General features: G+C 36.5%; 2 protein-coding genes across 3 annotated transcripts; one reads left to right on the forward strand and one right to left on the reverse strand.

Annotated features, from left to right (window-relative positions):
• The first annotated feature begins 1503 nt into the window (after positions 1 to 1503).
• Positions 1504 to 5420, forward strand: LOC134745138 (COP9 signalosome complex subunit 1). Of its 2 annotated transcripts, none has more exons than XM_063679108.1 (4): positions 1504 to 1586; positions 1722 to 1793; positions 1885 to 3231; positions 4677 to 5420. In XM_063679108.1, the coding sequence occupies exons 2-4, from the start codon at positions 1782 to 1784 to the stop codon at positions 4770 to 4772; spliced, it is 1455 nt and encodes a 484-aa protein (XP_063535178.1). In that variant the 5' UTR covers positions 1504 to 1586; positions 1722 to 1781; the 3' UTR covers positions 4773 to 5420. The 2 variants fall into 2 exon arrangements, with proteins under 2 accessions (XP_063535178.1, XP_063535179.1); XM_063679109.1 differs by having other exon boundaries at positions 1567 to 1639.
• A 2403-nt stretch (positions 5421 to 7823) lies between these two features.
• On the reverse strand, positions 7824 to 22616 carry LOC134745151 (E3 ubiquitin-protein ligase Fancl). Its single transcript, XM_063679130.1, has 4 exons — positions 22013 to 22616; positions 19361 to 19519; positions 8421 to 8605; positions 7824 to 7934 (listed from the first exon to the last, which is right to left on the reverse strand). The coding sequence occupies exons 1-4, from the start codon at positions 22506 to 22508 to the stop codon at positions 7830 to 7832; spliced, it is 945 nt and encodes a 314-aa protein (XP_063535200.1). The 5' UTR covers positions 22509 to 22616; the 3' UTR covers positions 7824 to 7829.
• Positions 22617 to 23341: the final 725 nt, after the last annotated feature.

Below are 23341 nucleotides of genomic sequence, written 5' to 3' on the forward strand. Positions count from 1 at the left end.
TTTTCTTGTGTCTTCCAGCTGTCTTATTTACAATTAAATAAATATTAATAAATAATATTATAGGACATTCTTACACAGATTGATTCCCACGGTAAGCCCAAGGAGGCTTGTGTTATGGGTACTCAGACAACGATATATATAATATTTAAATACTTAAATACATAGAAAACACCCATGACTCAGGAACAAATATCTGTGCACATCACAGAAATAAATGCCCTTACCGGGATTCGAACTCACTCACACTTCCCCTTGAGAGGAGGTAGGAAAGAAGCAGTAGTAGTGATCGAACCCAGGACCATCGGCTTCACAGGCAAACAGGCAGGGTCACTACTAGGCCAGACCGGTCGTCAACAAATACAATAAATGTTCACATACTTAGATGTCAGTACAAGTAGTAGTAGTAGTAAAACTCTTTATTGTACAAAAGTAAACATAAAACAAGAGAAAAACGCATCATTTGTACAAAGGCGAACTTATCCCTTTCTTCCAGTTAACCTTTCGCGAAGCCGCGAACGCGAGTGTGGAGTCGATTTCGCTGATTAGCGAACTAGATTCCACACTCGCGTTCGCGGCTTCGCGTCGCGATTCGCGCACGAGTGTGGAGGGCACTTAAGGAAAATCTCGGAAACGGAAGTTACATACAGTCACAAACTATTCAGTTGTCAAGATGCTAAAAACCTCGCCGATAATCACATGCGATCTAAAATCGCATGCCATTTATTTCACCGTCTATAGAAGCCGAAGCTTGCCGAGGACAGAGATAAGTGGCGCAAACTGGTGTCCGACTAATAATTATATTATATAAAGCGGCTATATTTTACTGTTTTACAACAAAACAAAATGGAAAAATAGCTAAATCACGTATGATGCCATAGATAACTAGCAGTTAAACTCGATCAGCTGATGCTTTTCCACCATCTTGGCGCGAACCAAACTGCGAAATCGCCGTAAAGTTTGCGAGTGTGGAGTCATACGTCAACGTCGCTACATGTTCTCTCCGCGAAGTCGCGCCGGAAATAGGAAGGATATAGGAAACTATAGGTCTATAAAAAATCTATTTGTTGCTGTTAGCTAAGCTGCTCATGTTTATTTTAAGACTGTTTGTTTGTCAATTATAATAAAAAAAGAAGGTATTAGGTATATTGATATAAATACTACCACAATGGTATCTTTTTAACATTGGCAACATGTGCGAGTGAGACACGGAGCGCTGGTTTTGCTATCTCAAGTGGACCGTTTTCTCTAGTCTGGTACGAAAAGCTTTCTGACTCGGTGATTAGGTTCTATTTAGTATGGCAAAAAAAGTGACAGCGCCCTCCTGGGCAAATGACGATTTTTTTTTAAGCCGTATATACACGCACATCGAAGATGATGTAAAAGTTATTAATATATTTAATATTAATAGATTAAATAAATGATTTGAGGATAAAAGTACCAAATATTTTGGTAATTTTTTTAATTCAATTATAATTGAAAATTTGACTGATCTATCATACTCAACGTGTATGCGCGTCATTACAGATTCTTTTCACTGTTCAATTAAAAGAAAAATGCCGCTGCAAATAAGAAACGTAATGATAAAGGTATTTTCGTATTTTTGTTGCTGTTAAATAGTTTTAATAACTGTTTTACAAGAGTGAGTGCGGTTATATAGTTTTAATTAGCATCCATCGTTGAACTGTGAAGGTATAGGTTCAAAGCAATACTTTGTGTTTTAGGTTGGTTTCCTGCGTTGACAGTGGAATTCGCGTATTATCGTAAATAACTCTCATTATAAGATGTTCGAAATGGTGAGCAGATTTCTTACTTTACCTAATTTACTCCTTTTATTTGCTTAATATCGTTCATCATTAGTATTAAATCTAAATGTTGTAATTACAGAACGCCGCAGAGCCTATGCAGGTAGATGTTCCTCTGGAAGACAATGAAAACAATGAATCAGAGTGCTATGTTGTTGAAAATCCCACCTTGGACCTCGAAACTTACGCTTCAGCTTACACAGGTTTTGCCAAGTTGTACAGATTAATGTTTGTAGCAGATCATTGTCCCTCACTGAGATTAGAAGCTCTCAAAATGGCTATATCCTATGTCATGACAACATATAATGTAAGTCTTTATCAGTCTTTACACAAGAAACTAGCAGACGCAATAGCTAGTGCAGGCCTGCCAGATATAGCAGTGCAAATGGGCTCTCAGGACATCCCAGTCCTAGATACCATATGGGTTGAATCAAAGACTAAAAAGGCGGCGATAAAACTGGAGAAATTAGACACTGATCTTAAAAACTATAAAACAAATTCTATTAAGGAAAGCATCCGGAGAGGGCATGACGACCTAGGGGACCATTACTTGGATTGTGGTGACTTGACAAGTGCACTAAAGTGCTATTCCCGAGCCAGAGACTACTGCACAAGTGGAAAACACATTATCATGATGTGTCTCAATGTAGTTAAGGTGTCTGTATACTTGCAGAATTGGGCTCATGTTCTTAATTATGTATCAAAGGCTGAGAGCACACCTGACTTCAGTGAAATACCTGGTAAAGATACAAACCAAACCATTCTGACTCGTTTAAAATGTGCTGCTGGACTTGCAGAACTGGCTACGAAAAAGTACAAGTCTGCCGCCAAACACTTTTTGGCAGCCAGCATTGACCATTGTGACTATCCAGAACTACTCAGTAGCAACAATGTTGCCATCTACGGAGGACTCTGTGCACTGGCTACATTTGACCGCTCTGAGCTTCAGAAGCAAGTCATAGTTAGCAGTTCTTTTAAATTATTTTTAGAACTAGAACCACAGTTACGTGACATAATATTTAAATTTTATGAATCCAAGTATGCTTCATGCTTAAGGTTGCTTGACGAGATAAGGGATAATCTGTTGTTAGATATGTATTTAGCACCACATTTGAATTCTTTGTACATGCAAATACGCAACCGAGCTCTGATCCAGTACTTCAGTCCATACTTGTCAGCTGACATGCACTTGATGGCTGCAGCCTTTAACCGCACAGTGACTGCACTTGAAGATGAGCTGATGCAACTTATACTCGATGGCCAGATTCAAGCTCGCATAGATTCCCACAACAAAATTTTATATGCAAAGGATGTTGATCAAAGGAGTACAACTTTTGAGAGAAGTCTCACCATGGGGAAAGAATATCAAAGAAGAACTTCTATGTTAATCCTCCGTGCTGCAATGCTCAAGAATCAAATACATGTCAAGGTAATTTATTTATTACTTATTTTCATAGGAGGACATACTGAGCCCAGTTTGCCACTTACTATAATCCTGCCCAACAACTTTTTCACTCATTTTTAGGGTTCCGTACCCAAAGGGTAAAAACGGGACCCTATTACTAAGACTCTGCTGTCTGTCACTAGGCTGTATCTCATGAACCGTGATAGCTAGACAGTTGAAATTTTCACAGATGATGTATTTCTTTTGCCACCGCCATAAACAACATAACAACAAATACTAAAAACAGAATTAAATAAATATGTAAGTGGGGCTCCCATACAACAAACGTGATTTTTGTGCCGTTTTTTGCGTAATGGCACGGAACCCTTCGTGCGCGAGTCCGACTCGCACTAGGCTGGTTTTTTCATGTCTTGTCAGTTTAGATTTATGGTGCTCTTGACCTATATAGGGTAGGTACTCCATACTCTACAAGTTCTCTGATTTTGTTATAATCATTCTTCCATTACAATATTCTTTTCAATTTTTATGAGTACACCTTTCTCCTACAATTCTCTCACATCACACCATTCCTCACTTGACCTCTGCACATAACACCATATATATTTCTTAAAATTTTACTGTGTCCTCTTTACAAAACAATAAGTAATAAAAAAAATGTTTTACAGAATTCCTAGTCTCCTCTGCCTCTTTCTTTCATATTATCAGAAATCAGAACATTCCTAAGAACTTTATTTATTATTTTTATATAATAAAATAAATAAATAAATAAATAAATTGATTTTATTTCAGGCAAGCACCCATATAAAACACACAATATACTAGTAATAAACTGTCTCATATAATTACATGTAACACAATAGGTTTTGTAAGGTAGCAATAAAATATTAAATTGAGAGGGTTATCAAATTATATGTATGGATGGAGAATTAAGTAGATTATTCCTTTTAAAATCCTATAGCTCTCTGAAATGGAATTCAAATTGGCATGAATATAACTGTCTACATTATTCTACAGTTTTATATATAAAAAGATACCTATATCAAAGAGAATTAAGTTTCTATGTGTCTCTATGTCTTCTTAATTCTCTTTGCCTATATTAAATAATTATCCTTAAGGCCAAGGGTCGTGATCATTGAATATGAACCATTTCTTTCGGCTTTTATTTCGGTTTATATATCCATAGAAGTACATATTATTAAAATTAAACTTAAAATTAACTTATATATTTAAATTACATTTAGTACTTGTGTAGTGTAGTTTGTAGTAGTAGTTTAGTTACTTTTCATAGTGGGCATGTGGCGCGTGCGATTTCGCCCAGTAGCCAAATATCGGGCTGTCATTGGCCCCTGCGACCGCGCTCAGGAGCCCGTTGGTGCTGCCGCGCGCACGGCGCATCAGGGACGCGACGCGTTTGCGCATAATGGCATGGAAATCGTTGCGTAAATAACTAACAAATCTTTTTGTTGCAGAACATTTGCCGTGAGACGGGACCTCAAAGCGGAGAAGCACCAGGCTCCAGCACTAGCTTGACTCACCGCACTATTGACACTGTGCCCTTGTCATGAACTTACCTGTAAGATGCTTTTACATGACAATCGCAATTAGACTCACATGAAGAGCAAAATGCAAGTCATTCTGTAAATTTTGAGGAATTATGTAGATATAATTCTAAGTTAATTCAGTTGGGACAAGCCATGCGGGTGCTCCCATTCGACAAATACGCGTACACAAGAAATACAAATAAGGCATAGCGGCGTTTCCACCACAGAAGACTGAAATTACAGAGAATCAGCGCAACATAGTGCAGTCTCAGGCTCTCAGCGCCGTTGTTTGAAACTGTTGCTCTTTAAGTTCAGTTCTCTATGGGCACATTTTACATACCTAAGGAAATTATGGCACAGATGAAGTGCTTCAAAATCTTAACTTCGACTGACTGTATTTCCAAGTAGGCCTCATCTGATCACAAGTATGATTGTAACTGGTTTGTCATGTAAAACCTGATTGAAAAAACACCTTTTGTATACTAAAATACCTGCTTATGTTTTTTGTTTAATGAGATTAAGTAGGCTCTGTGGTTTGATTTAAGTAAAATGTTTTATCGGCGATCACAAAACTTAACAGCTGGTGCATTTCTCAACATTGTTTATACTGAATTATTTTATGTAACCACAAAATATTATGTCTACGTAATTTTTAATATAATTAAAAAGTAATTTATCGTGTTTTATTGATTTGCTGACCAGCTAAACGGTACCTACTGATGAAATTAATCCTTAACCTTTTCGACGCCGTGTTAAACACAAAAGCTGTCACTCGGACGCCACGTCGCCATCAAAACAGAAATTGAACTTTATGCATAAGCACGTAGGTCTATGTTGATCTGTGGTCTGTGACGGATTAATGCGTCTTTGGCGTTGGACCTGCGGTTCGGATATATCCGTCGTTGGCATCGGAAAGGTTAAAAATAAATGTTTCACCTCCTCAGATGATTCGAATTCGCGCCTTTATAGCAAAGATAAATAAGAATTAAGAAGACATAGAGTAATCACTCCAACATCAGGTTTGTTACCAAAATGACTATTATTTTCGTAGTCTATATCTAGCGTCAAGTAGCGGAACTATCAGTACTGCTACTCGACACTAGCTGTCGAATGTGTCGCGATTGACGAAAAGTGTACTGTTCAACAATTTATAACTAATATTAAAAGCCGAAGGAGTGATAATAGTTTCGATTACTCTAGTTATATTAGCTAAAAATCGTTGTGTATTAGACTTTCCGTTTGCCGCGACATCTATTGTCGAGTAGCAGTACTGAGAGTTCCGCTACTTGACGCTAGATGTAGACTACAAAAATAATAGTCTTTTTGGTAACAAAACCGATGTATGGCGTGAGCACTATCTTCTTAATTCTCTTTGTTTATAGGTAGGAATGGTGATACCCACCAATAACCATTTTTCAAATATTGACTAACGGCAAGTTTCAAATTTTAATTAAAAATAATATGTACTTTATGAATTATGATTTAAACTATGGACTCACCGGATTTCCCGTGCACTTAATGAACTGGTAATTGTTTTATATATATTTCACTCTCTAATCTGGCTTGGTCATTAACAATGAATTTCAAACTTATATATCAGGATCAACATTAAAACTTCAAATTTTTGAGAATATCGAGTACTTTATTTAGATAACATAATGGCCTCGAGAGATAATGCATTGTGCCTTTACCATCGTCCACAGTTAAGTGAAATTTCCTGAACCTTATTAAGTTATTACAAAGTCTTAATAAGTTCCACTGCTGATGGTGAGTGTTAGTAGGTACTAGCAAAGATATATGTAACTCCGTATAAGTCTAAGAAAAAATCGGCCAAGAGCATGTCGGGCCATGCTCAGTGTAGGATTCCGTAGTTAACATTCTGTCAGAATAGGCTAAACGGGGCTATTAGTAAGTAACATACTGTGCATTACAAGTATGAGGTATAGGCTCGTGCGCCATCGCTGCTCAAGCAACTCGTTTTAAGCCAGGATGCCGACGTGTTCGCCAAAAGCTGGCACACTGATTTGTAAAATACAATCATTATGTAATGAATTCATTTAAACTTAAATGTACATCAGATTTACTGTTACATAATATATGATATAAATCTACTATTTCATTATGTATTGTTAAATACTGTTGTTAGCATTATAGGCGCTTTGGTATTACTGTAAGCTTATAATTGTAATTAAATAAATAAAATAAGTATATATATCACCTTTGTACGTCTTTTTACTAAGAAGACTTTTTGCAATAACTCAAAAACGGCTAGACTTATCATATTCGCTATAGTTTTCTTTAAAAGTATTTATTAAGCTTTTGTATTATGAATTTTTTCATATTTTTTGGATCCATGGTTCAAAAGGAGGAGGGACACATATTTTTTCTCTTTTGGAGCTGTCATTTCCGAAAATATTTGTTTTATCAGAAAATGGTTGTTGGAGACCCTTATTCGTTTTGAAAGGGGATACCGCCGTTTCGCCAAATTTCACTTCCCAACAAACTTATGGCATCAGTTTCATTTCCCAAATGAAATTTTAGCAAGTTTTTTACTTCGCAACCATTTCATTTCCCAACCCCATACTTGCGAAATGAAAATGACGTACTAGGTTGGGTTAGGTTAGGTTGGATTATGAAAATTTGCGAAATGAAATTTTGCCAAATGATAATTTGCGTAAAATAGTTTGGGAAGTAATACTTTGGGAAACGATTTTTGGCAATACATTAGTAAACCTTTTGAAAGACCTATCCAACAATAACCCACACCATTGGGTTAAAAAAAAAACATTAAATATGCATGGGGTACCGTAAAAAAAAATTCTTGTGCTTGATTGCTACGAGGGTAGGTAAAGAAATTAAAGGAAAGTGTATTAAAAACATTATTTATATATTATTTTGGAATTATATTTATATTCAGGTACCTACTATGACTAAAGAATAATCGTATATAGTAATTTGTGCCATTTTCAACCAAAAGGGAACTTATTGTCGCTTGTCAGTAAGGCGTTATTTCCATATAGCTTCAATTAGAAATCGACAAGCGACAATGTGGTACCTTTTGGTTGAAAACGTCACATTTATTTAATTATCATTTTCATTACAAGTCGTTGTATGTAAGCATGTGGGACAACTGCCTGTAGCTACTCCTAATACCGGCGGACGTCCACCAGAACAGGCAACCAACCACTGGAAAAGGATGATATTACAATTATTACAAATATTTGTTTAGGAAAAAACTAACTGACACTATACAACTGAACTATAGACAAACACACATACAGTTTCTAGTCCAGGGGTTCACAAACTGTGCGTTGCGGGGCCCAGGTCTGTCGTGGCATTGTCTTACAGGCGTCAGGGACCAGTAAGCCTAATATGCCAGCTCTAGATTCTAACTAGAGATATTTAGATATAACCAAGGGAGCTGCACTACAATAAGTTTGGAAACCCCCACTATAACCTTTTCGACGCCGTGTCAAACACAAAAGCTCTCATCCAGACGCCACGTCACCGAAGTGTCAAAACTGAAATTGAACCTTATGCATATGCACGTAGGTCTGTGTTGCTCTGTGGTCTGTGACGGATTAATCGGTCTTTGGCGTTGGACCTACGATGCGTATATTTTGGTCATTGGCGTCCAATGGTTAATCTATTTATAATTTCATTTAAAATTACCTGGAATAGGCAACTCCTGTGGAAATAAACTACACATTGTGGATTCTGACATAAAGGCTGAGGTACACCAGGTATTTCAGGTAATTCTGAGCAGAAACAAATGTCGCAAACAACTTCTTCAGGTAAATTCTCAGAGAATTTATTTGTGGTTGGAGAATAATCCCTGACAGCAAAACTTGCTATATCTGAAATAAAAAAAGACATGATAAGTTTACATACCTATAATGCAGGGGTACCCAATCTTTTTCAGTTCGCAGCGCATTTGCAAGTTTAAACATTTCGGCGGCGGCGACCTAACCTAGCTAGGCTATTCGAAATAGATAACATGGTGAGGAGGATTGCCTCACGGCGCCCCTCTACTGTCTACGGTGCTCCAGGTCGCCGCGGCGCACAGTTTGGGAACACCTGCTATCTTCTATATAAATATATATAAGAAGAAGAAACTGACTGACTGACATATCAACACACAGCCCAAACCGCTGGTTCTAGAGATTACAAATTTGGCACGTAGGTTTCTTATAAGGTCTAGGGGTGCACTAGGAAAGGATTTTTCTAAATTCACCCCCCAAGGGGGTAAAATGGGGGTCCAAAGTTTGTATGGGGAAACAAGATTAGTTAGACTGTTTTATTCGAAACCTCACAGGAGTATTCCTAACGATAAATGAATAAACACGTGTTTCAGGTTTTTTGAAAAATCAACCCCTAAAAGGGAGAAATGTGGTGACAAAGTCTGAAAATCAACATGGCTATGGTTCTATGGTCTATGGTCTCTATCTCGATCGTCGTCAATCGGTACCTAGGCAAGTGCGGGCGGCGCGGCGGCACAGGGCGGACACGCCATACATCAAAAAACCGGACAAGTGCGAGTCGGACTCGCCCACCGAGGGTTCCGTACTTGTTAGTATTTGTTGTTATAGCGGCAACAGAAATACATAATCTGTGAAAATTTCAACTGTCTAGGTACCACGGTTCATGAGATACAGCCTGGTGACCGACAGACGGACAGTGGAGTCTTCGTAATAGGGTCCCGTTTTTACCCTTTGGGTACGGAACCCTAAAAATCATTTGCGTTTCTATGTGTGAACGGCACGTCGGGGCGGGGCGGTGCGTGGCCGTTCTGTATGATAATACTATTACTTATTCTGTGACGGCGGGACGGACGGGGCGGGAGGAGTAAGTCATCGGGAAACTTCCTGCATCCGTAATAAGTACATTCAAGGTGCTGCAAGAAGGTGGTTGTCTGTTTGTTTCTTATAAGTTTAGGTTTCCATTCTAAGTAAAATGCAAAAAGTCGTAAAAATCAGACAAAGCCGTGGGCAAAAGCTAGTAATGTATATATGAAAGATAGTCATTTAGTCATTTATTCAATATTGCATTGTCATGTACATAATAAGGTGTTACATTTTATATAGCCAGTTCATGACACCCTGTAAGGGCACACAATAGTACAGTTTTTCTATTCTATTAATTCTAATTTACACATTGCAATTAAGGTAACATCATAAAATTAACATATTAGCGTATCAGTGGTTTAGTAACCTATTAGTTAGTCTCATAAATTAATTTAGTAACTTCAACAATATCAACGTCAACAATGCACCGATACAATAATTTCTGATTGAATTAACTTGTCAAATTATTATAATTATTATTTATTTAATGAATGTCAATTAATATTAAAGTGATGGCAGCAATATGTCAAGTTAACAGTCTTACACTAATTCGGTGTCATATTTATCTAACGTATTATCTTCCAGGAATGATTCGACTGTGTAATAACAATTTTCTATTAATAGGCTTTTCAGTTTAGAGTTAAAAGTTTTCTCATTTAGTTCGTATTTGATAGCATTAGGGATTTTATTAAAAATTTGGATACATTTATGCTGTGGTCCATTCTTATACATTGCTAAGTTAGGTCTAGGTAGTAGCAGCTTATTTCTATATTGACTTCTAGTTTTACACGTATCGACTTTTAATGGAAATAATTCTGTGTGTTGTCTGACAAATTGTACAGCCTCCATTATGTATATTGAGGGCAACGTTAACAGTTTAAACCGTATAAAGTGAGGGCGGCAGCTGTTAGGAATGTGTACGTTCGCTAAGATTCGTATACACTTTTTCTGTAGGATGAATATATCTTTGGCGTCTGTGCTATCTCCCCAGAGAAGTACGCCATATCGGAGGCCAGAATAGATATAAGCAAAATATACTGATAAAGCCGACTCAAAATCCGTGTTCGCTTTTAATATACCAAGAGCGTAGATAAATTTGATTATTCTTGTTTTGAGACTTTGGATATGCTCTTTCCAGTTTAACCCTGAATCTATAGTTATACCCAACAGTTTGAAATCATTTACCTCTTCTATTGTATTGTTATTTATTTGTAGTTGCAATTCTAATGGTTTCTTCTGTGTCGGTTTAAATTGAATAATTTTTGTTTTCTGTAGGTTTATATCTAAATTATGCTCGGCAAGCCATTTTTTGACAGTGTGTAAAAGGGTCGAAAGTTTTAGGTTAGCTTCGGTACTGTCCGTAGCGCTAAACAGCAAAGAGACGTCGTCTGCAAACATGACACATTTTGTATTTTCATCTAAAATTTTGGGCAGATCGTTGATGTACGCTACTAAATACTTCCTTGAGGGAGGGAGCAAGTGGTCTGACGTAGTTGAGAGTTTACGCTCGCTACCTCTCGGCTCTGGTGGTCGTAATAATCTATTTGTACATATTGTTTCCGATTCTGTAGGTATGATTGGAACCATTTGTAGGCCATGCCGCGTACTCCCATGCCGTATAGTTTAGTCAATAAGATCTCATGGGATACTTTGTCGTATGCCTTAGTCATATCTAAGAGTAGCCCTATACTATATTGTTTTATATTTAAGTGCTCTAAGATATGTGTTATATATTTGTATACTGCTAAAGCCGTTGAATGGCGTTTTCGAAATCCGTGTTGATTTGAGTCTAAGATATTATATTTTTCGAGAAAGTTATATAATCTGTTTGCCATAGTTTTTTCAAATATTTTTGACACAGATGGTAGCAGAGCAATAGGCCGGTATTGATTTGGGTTGTTTGCAGTACCGCCTGGTTTTAGAATTGGTTTGATTTTAGCTATTTTCAGTAGCTCCGGGAAAGCGCCTTCGTCAAAGGATTGATTTATTAGTCCCGTCAGTGGGGCTGCTAGTTCAGCATCGCATTTTTTTATTAAAGCTGGTGGGAGTTCGTCAATACCATAGCTTTTTTTATTTTTTAACTTACGTATCAATTTAGTTATTTCGTCTTCATTGACTGGACTAATATAGATTGAATTGGTTGTAGGATATATAACAGGGCGTCCGATGCGCGGTGCTGTCGCTCCCGCGGCCGGGGAGCACGGCGCGGGAGCAGATGATTCACCCACCGATGCGAAGTGCTCGTTAAACAGGTTTGCTATTTGCAGGGGCGATTCTAAAATAGTATTGTCTGTTTTTAATGTAATATTTTTGTAGATATTCTTTTTGTTTCTGCGCGTTATGTTATTTATAAGCGTCCACATAGTCTTTACTTTATTGTGGGATCTTTTTATTTCATTAATATGGTTTAATTTCTTTGATTTTTTTATACATTTTTTGAGTATTTTCTCGTATTTTTTATAGTGGTCATGAATTATTAAGTTATTTGTAGTGTTGGCGAAGCTTTTCAGCTGTCGTTTATGTCGGCAAGCGAGTTTTAAGCCTTTTGTTAGCCATGTTTTTTTATGGGTTGATGGTACTAGTTTGATACGTCTTATTGGTAAATAGGTATTTAAAATATTTTGTAATGTATTGTGGAATGCCTGAAAGTTTTGGTTTAAGTTATATTTTTTCAGCAACACGCTGTTCCAATTTATTTTGGCTAGTTCTTGTTTAAATAGTAACATGTTTTTTCCGCTAAAGATTCTACTATGTGCGTACCACGGGTTTTGGGTTTTTTGTGTATCTTGTCTTTGGAGCGTCAGCAAAACGCTTTTATGGTCCGATATGCCGTTATCTTCTACCTCAACATTACATTTTATCTGATTTGTAAAAATTAAGTCGATACATGTAGATGAGTTATTTATTTCCCTTGTAGGTTGTTTTACAATTTGTTTAAAATTATAACATAACATAGTGTCAATTAATCTGTTTTTAGTAGGTGAATTACCCAGCATGTTTATATTAAAGTCACCAACTATAAAAGTTTGTCTGTTTTTTTCTATTTGCTGTATTTTACAAAGCAGCCTATTTAAACAATCAAAAAAGGTTTCTATGTCGCGATCCGGTCTATAAATGTTTATTAACAGTATATTTTCTTTAGGGATTTCTACCGCACAACACTCGAAAATGAACTCTATTGATAGTTTAGATATGTCTATTCTTTCCGTAAATTCGATGTTTTGTTGTAGCAGAATTGCCACACCTCCTCCCTGGCGTTGACTCCTATTAAATGAGGCTGCGAAGTCATAGCTGTTAATCGTAACTAATTCTTTTTGGTTTTCGGATATCCAGGTTTCACTAATACATGCTATTTGGATATTTTTGTCTAGTAGAAGCGTCTCCATGATTTCGATCTTGTTTTTTAGGCTTTGAGCGTTTTGAACTATAATGGTAAGTTCATTCACGAAAGGAATCAGTTTTATTGCGAGCGTTGTCCATTGGTGTACTTAGTATTTTGTCATTCGGTGCGTTCGAGGTTGTTTGTTGTTGTGCGCATGATGACGTCATCGGTGCGCTTTGTTTTGTATCTGACTGCTGCGCTTGCATTTCTAGTGACCTATTTTCGCTATAAACGTGTTCTACACCGTTTATAAAAAGTTTGTTGTTCCTAATGACTGCATATTTTCCCTCTTGGCGTGCTTTTCTCATATTTTCTCTAAGTAGCATTCTTTCTTCTAACGCTTTTTTATCTAAGAAGGGTGAAATTGCGTAACCTGTGTTTTTAAAATAGTGTGCGTTTTGAAGTATATAGTTGGTCATTCGTCTGCTTAAGAGGTCTAGCCGTAAGGGGCGACGGCCCATATAACCATTCCGGTCGCAGAATCATCAAAGTAGTAACTAAATGTCAGATGTGTCGAAACGGTGTCGTAACCGTTACTACACTTTGCGACTGTGTTCAGTTTTGGTAACTTAGTGTGGTCGCCGTGTGCACACAATGTGACCAGAATTGTTTCAGTAACTAAGTGTCGTCGCCGTGTGTACACTTTTCGGTAACAAGGTGTCGACACACTGTGTACACTTTGCGTTCAGTTTGTGACCAAATCTCTACACAATGTGTCGTAACGGTTACTGAAATGTTTCGAAACATTGTGACCGCAAATGACAATATGAAATACCTCTTGAAAACGAAGGTTTGTCAAACTGTCCATTAATAGCAGTGTTGCCAGATCGTCCCAAATAGGACGATTTTCCTTTTTAATGCCACACCGTCCCTTTGTCGTCCCTTCCGAACTACCGTCCCTTTTGGGCATCGAGCGTCCAGTATAAAAGATTTAATGCCATGTTGTCAATGATTGACGTTATGAAGTTCGGGTCTCTACCTTCTCTTAGCGCCTATCCTTTTGAAGGTATGCTTAACAGTATTAAAAACCTGTTACGAAAAGGGGACCAACCATTGGCGCAAGTAGCGAATCGCATACAAGAACTGTCGAAATTGAATATAGAGACTACTTGCAACAAATCAGATCCCGCCCTCAAAAACGAAATTTTACTGGAAACTGGTGAAAAAGTTTTTAAGACAGAATTAGTAAAAAATACTCGATATCTAAAAACAATAAGTTAATTTTTAACAAGCAGAAACGTCTGCGATCGATGCTATTAAGCTTAGAATAAATTTAAAAGTGGAAAAATTACTGCCTTGGGTGAGACTTGAACTCACGGCCTCTGGATAGATACTCCAGCGCTCTGCCGAGGCATCCAGAGGCCGCGAGTTCAAGTCTCACCTAAGGCAGTAATTTTTCCACTTTTAAATTTATTCTAAGCTTAAAAACAATAAGGACAAGTGGTTTCTAACTACTGACAAAAATTTAACAGAAATGCAATACGCTACTTGTGTAGAAGGAAAAATAAAAGTCTTCGGCGGGAATATAAAAAACAAATATATTTTTTTTGAGTTGCCATTTAAATCATCAAACATAAACATATATGCCACAGCGATCATTTATGAAAATGAAGAATTGAGAGAATATAATTTAGACGACATTAAATGCAAAGTTTTTGCTATGGATTGCAATACCGAAATGGTATTCTTTCCAATATTATCAACGCTTCGATAAATAAACATTAATTATTAACATTCTCTAAGCATACTTTTTTTAACCCTTATCTTGGCAAGGCTCAAAATATTTTAAAGTTTAATATTTGTTCAGTGGTTGACCATACTAAACTATTATAAAATAACAAGAAAAAAACCAGGGTTTTCTACTTTACGAGTTTTCGCCCGGGAGGCTATTGGTCATTAAAATCGGTTCGTGGCTCGCAGTCTATATATTATATCACAACCATACGTTTGTACTTATTTAATACTTATTTAAAACTTAAACTACTAAAACGAATTGCTGAGATCATTATACAGGATAATTAAAAATTAACGACTTAATTATATTAGGTATTCTAGTGAGATCCTCATAGATAAAGAAAACATATTTAAAAAAATGCAAGAAATGTCACGGAACGCTCACTTTTTGTATGTACTTTATATGTAACAATGTGTGAAAAATAAAAACTTTTATAAAAAAAAACTTCCGGACACAATTTAAGAATCACCAATATAGTAAATCAATGGAAATTATATTTTAATGCCTAACAATTGCCTAAGAAATATTTAAATTAAATTAAAATTATATTAAATAAATTATATTAGGTCATATTTTTAAATTTATTTTAAATGTATTTTCAAATGCCTAACTTATTACATTTTGTACATTAAATGTTATTCTGTATAGGTAGGTTCTTAGCTCTTAAATGTATTGCAATACCCTCACAGGGTTGTGTTGAGACATGTAATGATTTATGCATAAGATCTTTTGTACACACACTAAGCAAGGAATAAATGAAATGAAATGAAATGAAAGTACCATGTTTTGTATGAAAAAAAAGCTTTAAATGATCTAAAATGATTTCAAGAACAATATACTAGAAATTGATTTCGTCTAACTTATACTACTTCAGTCATAATAATAAAAATTTAGTCTGTAAAAGGTAGAGTACAGGATATGTGTAATACAAAATTACTATTTTTAGCAGTCCAAACTTTACGAAGTTTACAAATAAATATGAGCGACAAAATCAGTGCTTTACGCGCGCTAAACGTCCATCAGAAAAAAAATTATTACTAATTTAGAGTCTGTTTTCAAAAAATGGATCTGTAAAACTGCAAGATGAGAAGACGTGCTAATAGAAACCAGTACTTGTTATTTCTATTAAGTACGTATCAAAAGGTGTACAATTTCTGCGACTTAATCTAACAATTTTACATTTTTGCGACTAAAATCGATAACAGGCTCTTACTAAACTAAAACGACTTGCTGAGATCATTATAAATAATAATTAAAAATTGACGACTTAATTAGATTAGGTATTCCACTTTACGAGTTTTCGCCCGGGAGGCTATTGGTCATTAAAATCGGTTCGTGGCTCGCAGTCTATATATTATATCACAACCATCCGTCTGTACTTATTTAATACTTATTTAAAACTTAAACTACAAATAATTAAAAATTAACGACTTAATTATATTAGGTATTCTAGTGAGATCCTCATAGATAAAGAATACATATTTAGAAAATGCAAGAAATGTCACGGAACGCTCACTTTTTGTATGTACTTCATATGTAACAATATGTGAAAAATTAACTTTTATGCCAAAAAAACTTCTGGACACATTTCAAGAATCACCAATATAATACCATGTTTTGTATGAAAAAAAAAAACGTAATTACCTTTTGTATTGTTTTTGAGCTCCCGATATCCCCGATATGATATAATGAGGGTAGACAGAGCGCAGTCTACACAACTTTGACACCCACCCGCTATCTTCAGTCACCCGTGAATAAGATGCATGTAACCGCGTCGAAATATCGGGAGCTCAAAAACAATACAAAAGGTAATCACGGTCTATATAGGTAGTGAAACTAGCCGCGAATCATTCAAAACTCTTATAAACACTTTTATGACAAAAACAAAAAATCTGGACACAATTTAAGAATCACCCGATTGCGTCGAGGAATCATTTGTATTTTTGTTTGTTTTATTTCCTTCTTGCTTCTTTTCTTTGTCATTTGTATTCTGTAGCAATTGGTTAGATCTGAAAATAAAGATAACTTGGGTCACGTTGGGCAAAAAACTATGTTTAGTTTGTTTTTCTCAGGGCAAAAGGAACAGTATTAATATGCAAAATAGTAAGGCACAGAAATACCAAAACAAAAAGTCACAAATTTTTACGCAAATAAATCGTACTTTTTTGGTCTGTCACTATTATTTCTACGCCATTATAGCATATTTTTGAACCGCTCATACGAAAAGTACGTAAAATCGTACTAAAATGTGCGGTTTAGCCAAAAAGTACGATTTTAGTACGGTTTTGGGCGGGGTACGTTTTAAGTACGTATGCTATTCAAAAAGTACGTAAATAAAAGGTACGATCTGGCAACACTGATCTGAAAACAGATGAGTACAAGGAGCCATTTTGCAAATCCAGTAACTTTGTTACTACTTTTGACATATGTCTACACAGTGTCTACACAGAGTCTACACAGAGTCGTAACATTGCGACTACTTTGTGACTGGAATTTTCTCAGCCTTAAACCATATTTTTACATCTTAAATTACCAAGTTTAGTAGTATGTAAAGCGTTATTTTTATTATTTAGGTATAGTATATGCATCGGAGCACTAAAATTGCATCAAATAATGTAGTTATGAACACATGCACTGAGAAGTAAATGATTTAATTTCTGGCTAAACTAAAATAATGAGGTGGCGCGTTGATAAAATTACACCTAGTTAATCAAATCACTCGAGCAGTTTAATTTCCCATAGTATTTAAAGCCATAATGTAATATAAATGCAAACAATAAATACTTACGTCTTGTAAATCCTTCTTAGCGATGGCGTTTGTCACTTGTTTATTTTTATTTAAGTATATTTCCATCTGACAGTTCCCATTTGAAACGAACAAAATGAACGAATGAACGAATGATTTTGGGATAACTAGTCGCAAACTGGTAACAATGTGTGCACACGGCGACGACACTTTGTGACTGAAATGTGTCCGTGTCGAGCCTTCCCCATTTTGGTAACGACGACGTAACGGCGACCACACTGCGACCGTTTTGTGACCGGAAAAGACGGTGTCGACGCAAGATGTGTCTACACCGTGTCGTAACGGCGACCGAAAATGGTTGTTAGGGGGTACCCTCTTTTACCTATTCGGGTGGCTTGTTCTATAAATCCGTTAATATTTATATTCATAACATCGGCGAACATGTTATCAACACGGCGACATAGATCTGATTCCGTTTCATATTCATACTCGTCCAGGCCATACAGAATTATTGTTTTGTTTTGTTCGATATTTTTAATTGTGTTTGTTTCTGTCCCTAGTTGATATTTTAGCTGGTGCAGTTCTGTCTTTAATTGGTGGGTTTCCTTTTCTAATTGTTCTATTTTTGCCTTAGTTTTCTGTAGTTCACTTTTTTGAATTTCATGTTGTGATGATAGTGTATTGATTTCTTGAGTTATATCCTGTTTTAATTGGTGTATACTTGTATTTATTTCTTGTTGTATTGTAGTTTTCATCTCAGCCAACATAATTGTTTTGTATCTATCCAATTTTTTGTCTAGAAGAGCGCTAAGTTGATCTAGTGTGAGGGGCTGGTAGCTTGTAGTTAGGGGTGCGATATTTGTGGACGGGTTTTGTGTCGTTATGCTGTTGCTTATTTCTGTTTTATCATATATTTGAGAGTGTGTATCTTCGTCTAAGCCTAGTAGATTGTCGACTGACATGGTGGTGTCGTCGAGGCGCGGGTCCGGTGGCGGTGCTGGTGCTGGGGGTAAGTACCGGTTCCGTACTGGGGTATCATCATCTCTTTTCCTACGTGTAATATTATCGCAACTTTGGCAGGTCCAATATAGTTTAAGATGCTTTCCGTGTTCCCTATAATAAGCGGAAGTCATACTAGTGCACGTATAGTGATATGTTGCCTGACAGGTGACGCATTTCAATAGCTCTAAACGAACATTTATAACTAAATTGCAAGCAAAGCACTTCATCTTTGATTGTTTTTATTGTATCGTATACTTAATCTCTAATTATACTTGCTGTGCAGTCGGTTGGTTAGTGCGCTGGGTAGGTGTCGATGTCGGCGCGTGCGAGCAGCGAATCCTATATGCAAGTCCACGCGCGCGACAGAGATGCCGGCATGAACGGTGACTCAAACTTAGATCACAGCCGTTAACTTTTGTTGCACTTATTTTCACTTCAAAACACTTTTGTAATGTAAATATCGTCACTATCGATTCACATGCACCTTAAACTTGCCAGCTTCCGGTTTCCCGGGGCTTATTTCCACTGTTTCAATTTAATTAATGCGGAGCTGTTTTTTTCGCGTGTTGTTAGTCCGAATTCCAAACTACCCTCCCTATAAGTGTTCACATGCTCCTTCATTGTAAATGAAAACGAAATATACTCTGCCAAACCCACTTTATCAGTAGAAAAGGCTAGTAACTCAACTTCTTCTATGGGAGAACAAAGCACGACCATTTTTTTTTATGATATAGGAGGCAAACGGGCAGACAAATCACCTGATGGTAAGCGATTACTGTCGCCCATGGACACCTGAGACTCCGACGGAAATGGCTTACCAAACTATAGTATGTCCTTTCAATTAAATAAATAAAAAGTATATTTCAGTCATGACTGACATCATGTACAAAGTTTATGTCTTACCAAACATAGTTGTAATATTTTCCACAATATCCTTGTCATTGTCCCAGTTAAGCAGACCAGCTTGTAACTTGTCATGCCAATGCTCCGAGTGACCCAGGAGGTGAATGTTTGCTGCGCTGCCCTTGGAGGTCACTTCAACATGCAGCCAAGTCCTGTCATCTGCCAGAAATGAGTATCCCTTTGAAAACAATTATTTAAGTTACTTGTGTAGTTGACAAATAATAACCCAACCCAAAGATACTAACAACAAACCAAGAAGTGATGTCATAAATCTTATTGCAAATAATAATTTACTAGATTTGAACTAAGATCCTATTTTCTAAGCATTAGGTATAAACCTTATATTATAATAAGTATTTAACTAACGGTTATATAGGAACATGTCAAGGTGTTTCACCAAAATACATAAGGATAATTAAAGAAATTTATAAGAACTCCACAGCTAAGATAAAAACAGAAATGGTAGGAAAGGAATTCAACATAAAGAAAGGCGTCAGGCAAGGAGACCCACTTTCGCCCAAGTTGTTCTCGGCTGTGTTGGAGCACATATTTAGGAAGTTGGACTGGGATGCTTATGGTTTAAACATAAATGGTGAAAAACTAAACCACTTGAGATTTGCAGATGACTTGATCCTATTGAGTGAAACACCAGAAATCCTACAAGTTATGGTTCAGCAGTTAGCAGAGGCAAGTGAACAAGTGGGCCTCAGAATGAACTCTGGAAAGACCAAATTAATGACTAATGGATTACAAAAACCTATACAACTTAACAACAACACAATAGAATATGTAGATCAATACACATACTTAGGACAAATAATTTCACCAGAAGATCAAATCCAAAAGGAAATAGATACCAGAATAAGTAACTCGTGGAAAAGGTACTGGTCGCTTAAAGAAGTAATGAAGAACCCAAAATTCACTATGGAAGATAAAAAAAAAAGGTTCTTAATACGTGTATATTGCCATGCCTTACGTACGGGTGCCAAACGTGGGCCCTAACGGAAAAACAAAGGAAAGCTCTGAAAGTGTGCCAAAATAGAATGGAGAGAAGTATGCTGAACATCAAACTGAAAGACAAAGTTAAACTAACACATATCAGAAAATTAACAGGAGTAGTTGATGTCACATATACAGTAAAGAAATTAAAATGGAAATGGATTGGGCACACGATTCGTAGCCGGAAAGACAAATGGTCCAAAGATATCACTGTCTGGTACCCCCGTGATGGGAAAAGGAGAAAAGGAAGACAAAAGAAAAGATGGGAGGACGAAATTAGAGGAATAGCTGGACCATTATGGAGAAGGAAAGCCATGAACAGGGAGTTATGGCAAATTCTAGGGGAGGCCTTTGCCAAAGGGCAGACTGACAATGAAAACGTCCCGGATGTCAGAAACACAAATTAGAATAAGTGAAATATATATATATAAAGATGTTTTTTTATTGTTAAAAATAAGTCAGTAATAAAGGCTTTATTTATTTATTTATTTATTATATAGGAACTATTTAATAAAATTTATGTTTTATAACTTATAATAAATAGTAGGGTCCACACAGAATGGCGTATTCCCATTTCCCACTAGTTACCACCAAGATGTTACCAGTGGTAACTACTGGGATTTTTTTCATCCAAACGTTAATTTCTCCTTAACTATTTTAGGTTTTGCAATTATTATTATTATTATTATAGCCCTTTATTCCATAAGAAGTTTTATATGGTTTTTGTATTTGTAATTTAAATGTTATCTTCTATATGGATCCCTCTTTGGGTGTAGGCCTCCTCCAATTTTATCCAATCATCTCTCTGCTTCGCTTTCTCCATCCATTGTTTTCCAGCTGTATGGACTATGTCATCTGTCCACCGTTTTTTTGGTCTTCCTATGGACCGTTTGCCTGCTGGTGCTTTCCATTTAGTGGTTATGTTGGTCCACCTTTTGTCAGTCATTCGGGCTACATGTCCTGCCCAGCCCCATTTAAGTTTTAAAGCACTTGTGAGGGCATCAGCAACCTTTGTTTTTTCTCTTATTGTTGTGTGTTTTATTTTTTGTATCTTCCTGAGTCCCATCATACTCCTTTCCATGGCTCTCTGTGTTGATCTTATTTTTTCTTTTACTTTATTTGTGTACACCCATGTTTGTGAACCATAGATCAGGCATGGCAGAAGAAACTTTCTACTACTTTCTTTTTACTACTTTCTTTAGGTTCAGGCTGTAGTCACCCTTAAGAATTTCTTTTAGTGACCAGTACTTATTCCAGGTAATATTCGCCCTTCTCGTAACCTCTTCTGTTTTGCAATAGAACCAGTAAAATAGTTTTATATTATTGATCACTTTTAAGGCAGTTTACTGAAACTCTAATTGACTTAAAATTATTGATTAAAGCACTATAGTTATACTGTTTTTATTAGTATTGAATGCTAACATTTTGGTGGTAACTACAGGCAAAAAACCCACTTTAAAAAAAAAACCCAGGAGTTACGACTGGTAACAACTTGATGGTAACTAGTGGGAATAACCCCACAGAACGAGCCTACTTGCGAGGAAATTGCCGCGCGGAGCTCGATCTGTGTAGACGTGCCTCGGCCGAGATTATGTGTGAGAAATTGTTATTCTTATTAAAAATTTGTGGATAAGAGCCACTGCATTATTTCACCTAGTAATATTCTTCTAAAATCATCTCTAAATGATGGCTTAGCAGGTTCCATAACAGTGCAGTATCTGTCAATGCGTTCCAATTCATAAAAATAACCAGATAGGGCATTTACGTGTTCCTCAAAAGCTTTCACAATGTCTTTAATACTTTCATATTCTTTGTCCTGCAATTCTGAATGAGGTATAGATGCATCAATGACACATAATTTCTTGGGGCCTTCATAACGTATGAAAACTGTATGGTCTCTAAAAGCTGATTCATCAGTTATAACACATTTTAGCTCCCTAAGTGTGGTCCCAAAGTGTAGCAGTACATCAGTTTGTCTCGTTACAGTCCTTATTTCTTCTATAAAATCGGCATCTAAGAGATCCGCAGCAATTGTATCTGATGTTTGTAAATTTTTGTACAACAGAGTGTGCAGTTGACTCACTAATGCTGTTAAACTATTATATTTTTCGGAGTTAAATATATTATCAACAACTATCTTGTTTTCCATACTAATTGTAGTAATTAGTAATTGTGTTATTTTAGTTTTTTTATCAGTTTTATCACAAACAAATGCACAAAATACAAAAGCGCGGTGTTTCTTTTCCAGGAAAGGAATTTGACATTTGACATATGGAAAAGCAGCTGTTAAAACCGGCCAAGTGCGAGTCGGACTCGCACACGAAGGGTTCCGTACCATTATTTATAAAAACGGTCACCCATCCAAGTACTGACCCCGCCCGACGTTGCTTAACTTCGGCCAAAAATCACGTTTGTTGTATGGTAGCCCCACTTAAATCTCTATTTTATTCTGTTTTTAGTATTTGTTGTTATAGCGGCAACCGAAATACATCATCTGTGAAAATTTCAGCTATCACAGATCACGAGATACAGCCTGGTGACAGACGGACAGCGAAGTCTTAGTAATAGGTTCCCGTTTTTACCATTTGGGTACGGAACCCTAAAAAGGGCTTTCCTGACGAGGACAATTTTCGTCAATCTGATTATTTAATTGTCCGATCAAATCAGGCCGTGTGGACTCAAACGCCAATTTGGCCACTCACTTATTTTAAATTTATGATGACATTTAAGCGCTCTAAATAAAAAAATTGTCCCAAACGCGATTATTAGCGTCACAAAGTATTATTGCGTCCGCACCCCATTTTATCGGCAATATCGGTCATAATATACGGTCGAATTCGGCGAGCCAAATTGGCGTTTGAGACCGCACGGCCTGAGTTGATCGTACAATGTAACCGAACCTATTCACGAGTGTGAGTAACAAAGAAAGCGCTGTTATTGTTTGTCCTTGTCACAGTCTCACATTTTTTTTATTCCCCACCG

The sequence above is a fragment of the Cydia strobilella genome, chromosome 11, assembly GCF_947568885.1.
Source record: "Cydia strobilella chromosome 11, ilCydStro3.1, whole genome shotgun sequence".
In the NCBI taxonomy this organism is placed as follows: Eukaryota; Metazoa; Arthropoda; class Insecta; order Lepidoptera; family Tortricidae; genus Cydia; species Cydia strobilella.

What these genes read in the sequence shown, in the direction of transcription:
- LOC134745138 (XM_063679108.1), top strand. An exon ending in AGAATCAAATACATGTCAAG is followed by an intron (nt 3,232 to 4,676) that starts GTAATTTATTTA and finishes TTTTTGTTGCAG; the next exon opens with AACATTTGCCGTGAGACGGG.
- LOC134745151 (XM_063679130.1), bottom strand. Translation starts at nt 22,508, where the DNA reads ATGGAAAACAAGATAGTTGTTGATAATATATTTAACTCCGAAAAATAT. An exon ending in TTTTAGAAGAATATTACTAG is followed by an intron (nt 19,520 to 22,012) that starts GTGAAATAATGC and finishes CATTTCTGGCAG; the next exon opens with ATGACAGGACTTGGCTGCAT. An exon ending in AAATATTACAACTATGTTTG is followed by an intron (nt 8,606 to 19,360) that starts GTAAGACATAAA and finishes TTTTTATTTCAG; the next exon opens with ATATAGCAAGTTTTGCTGTC.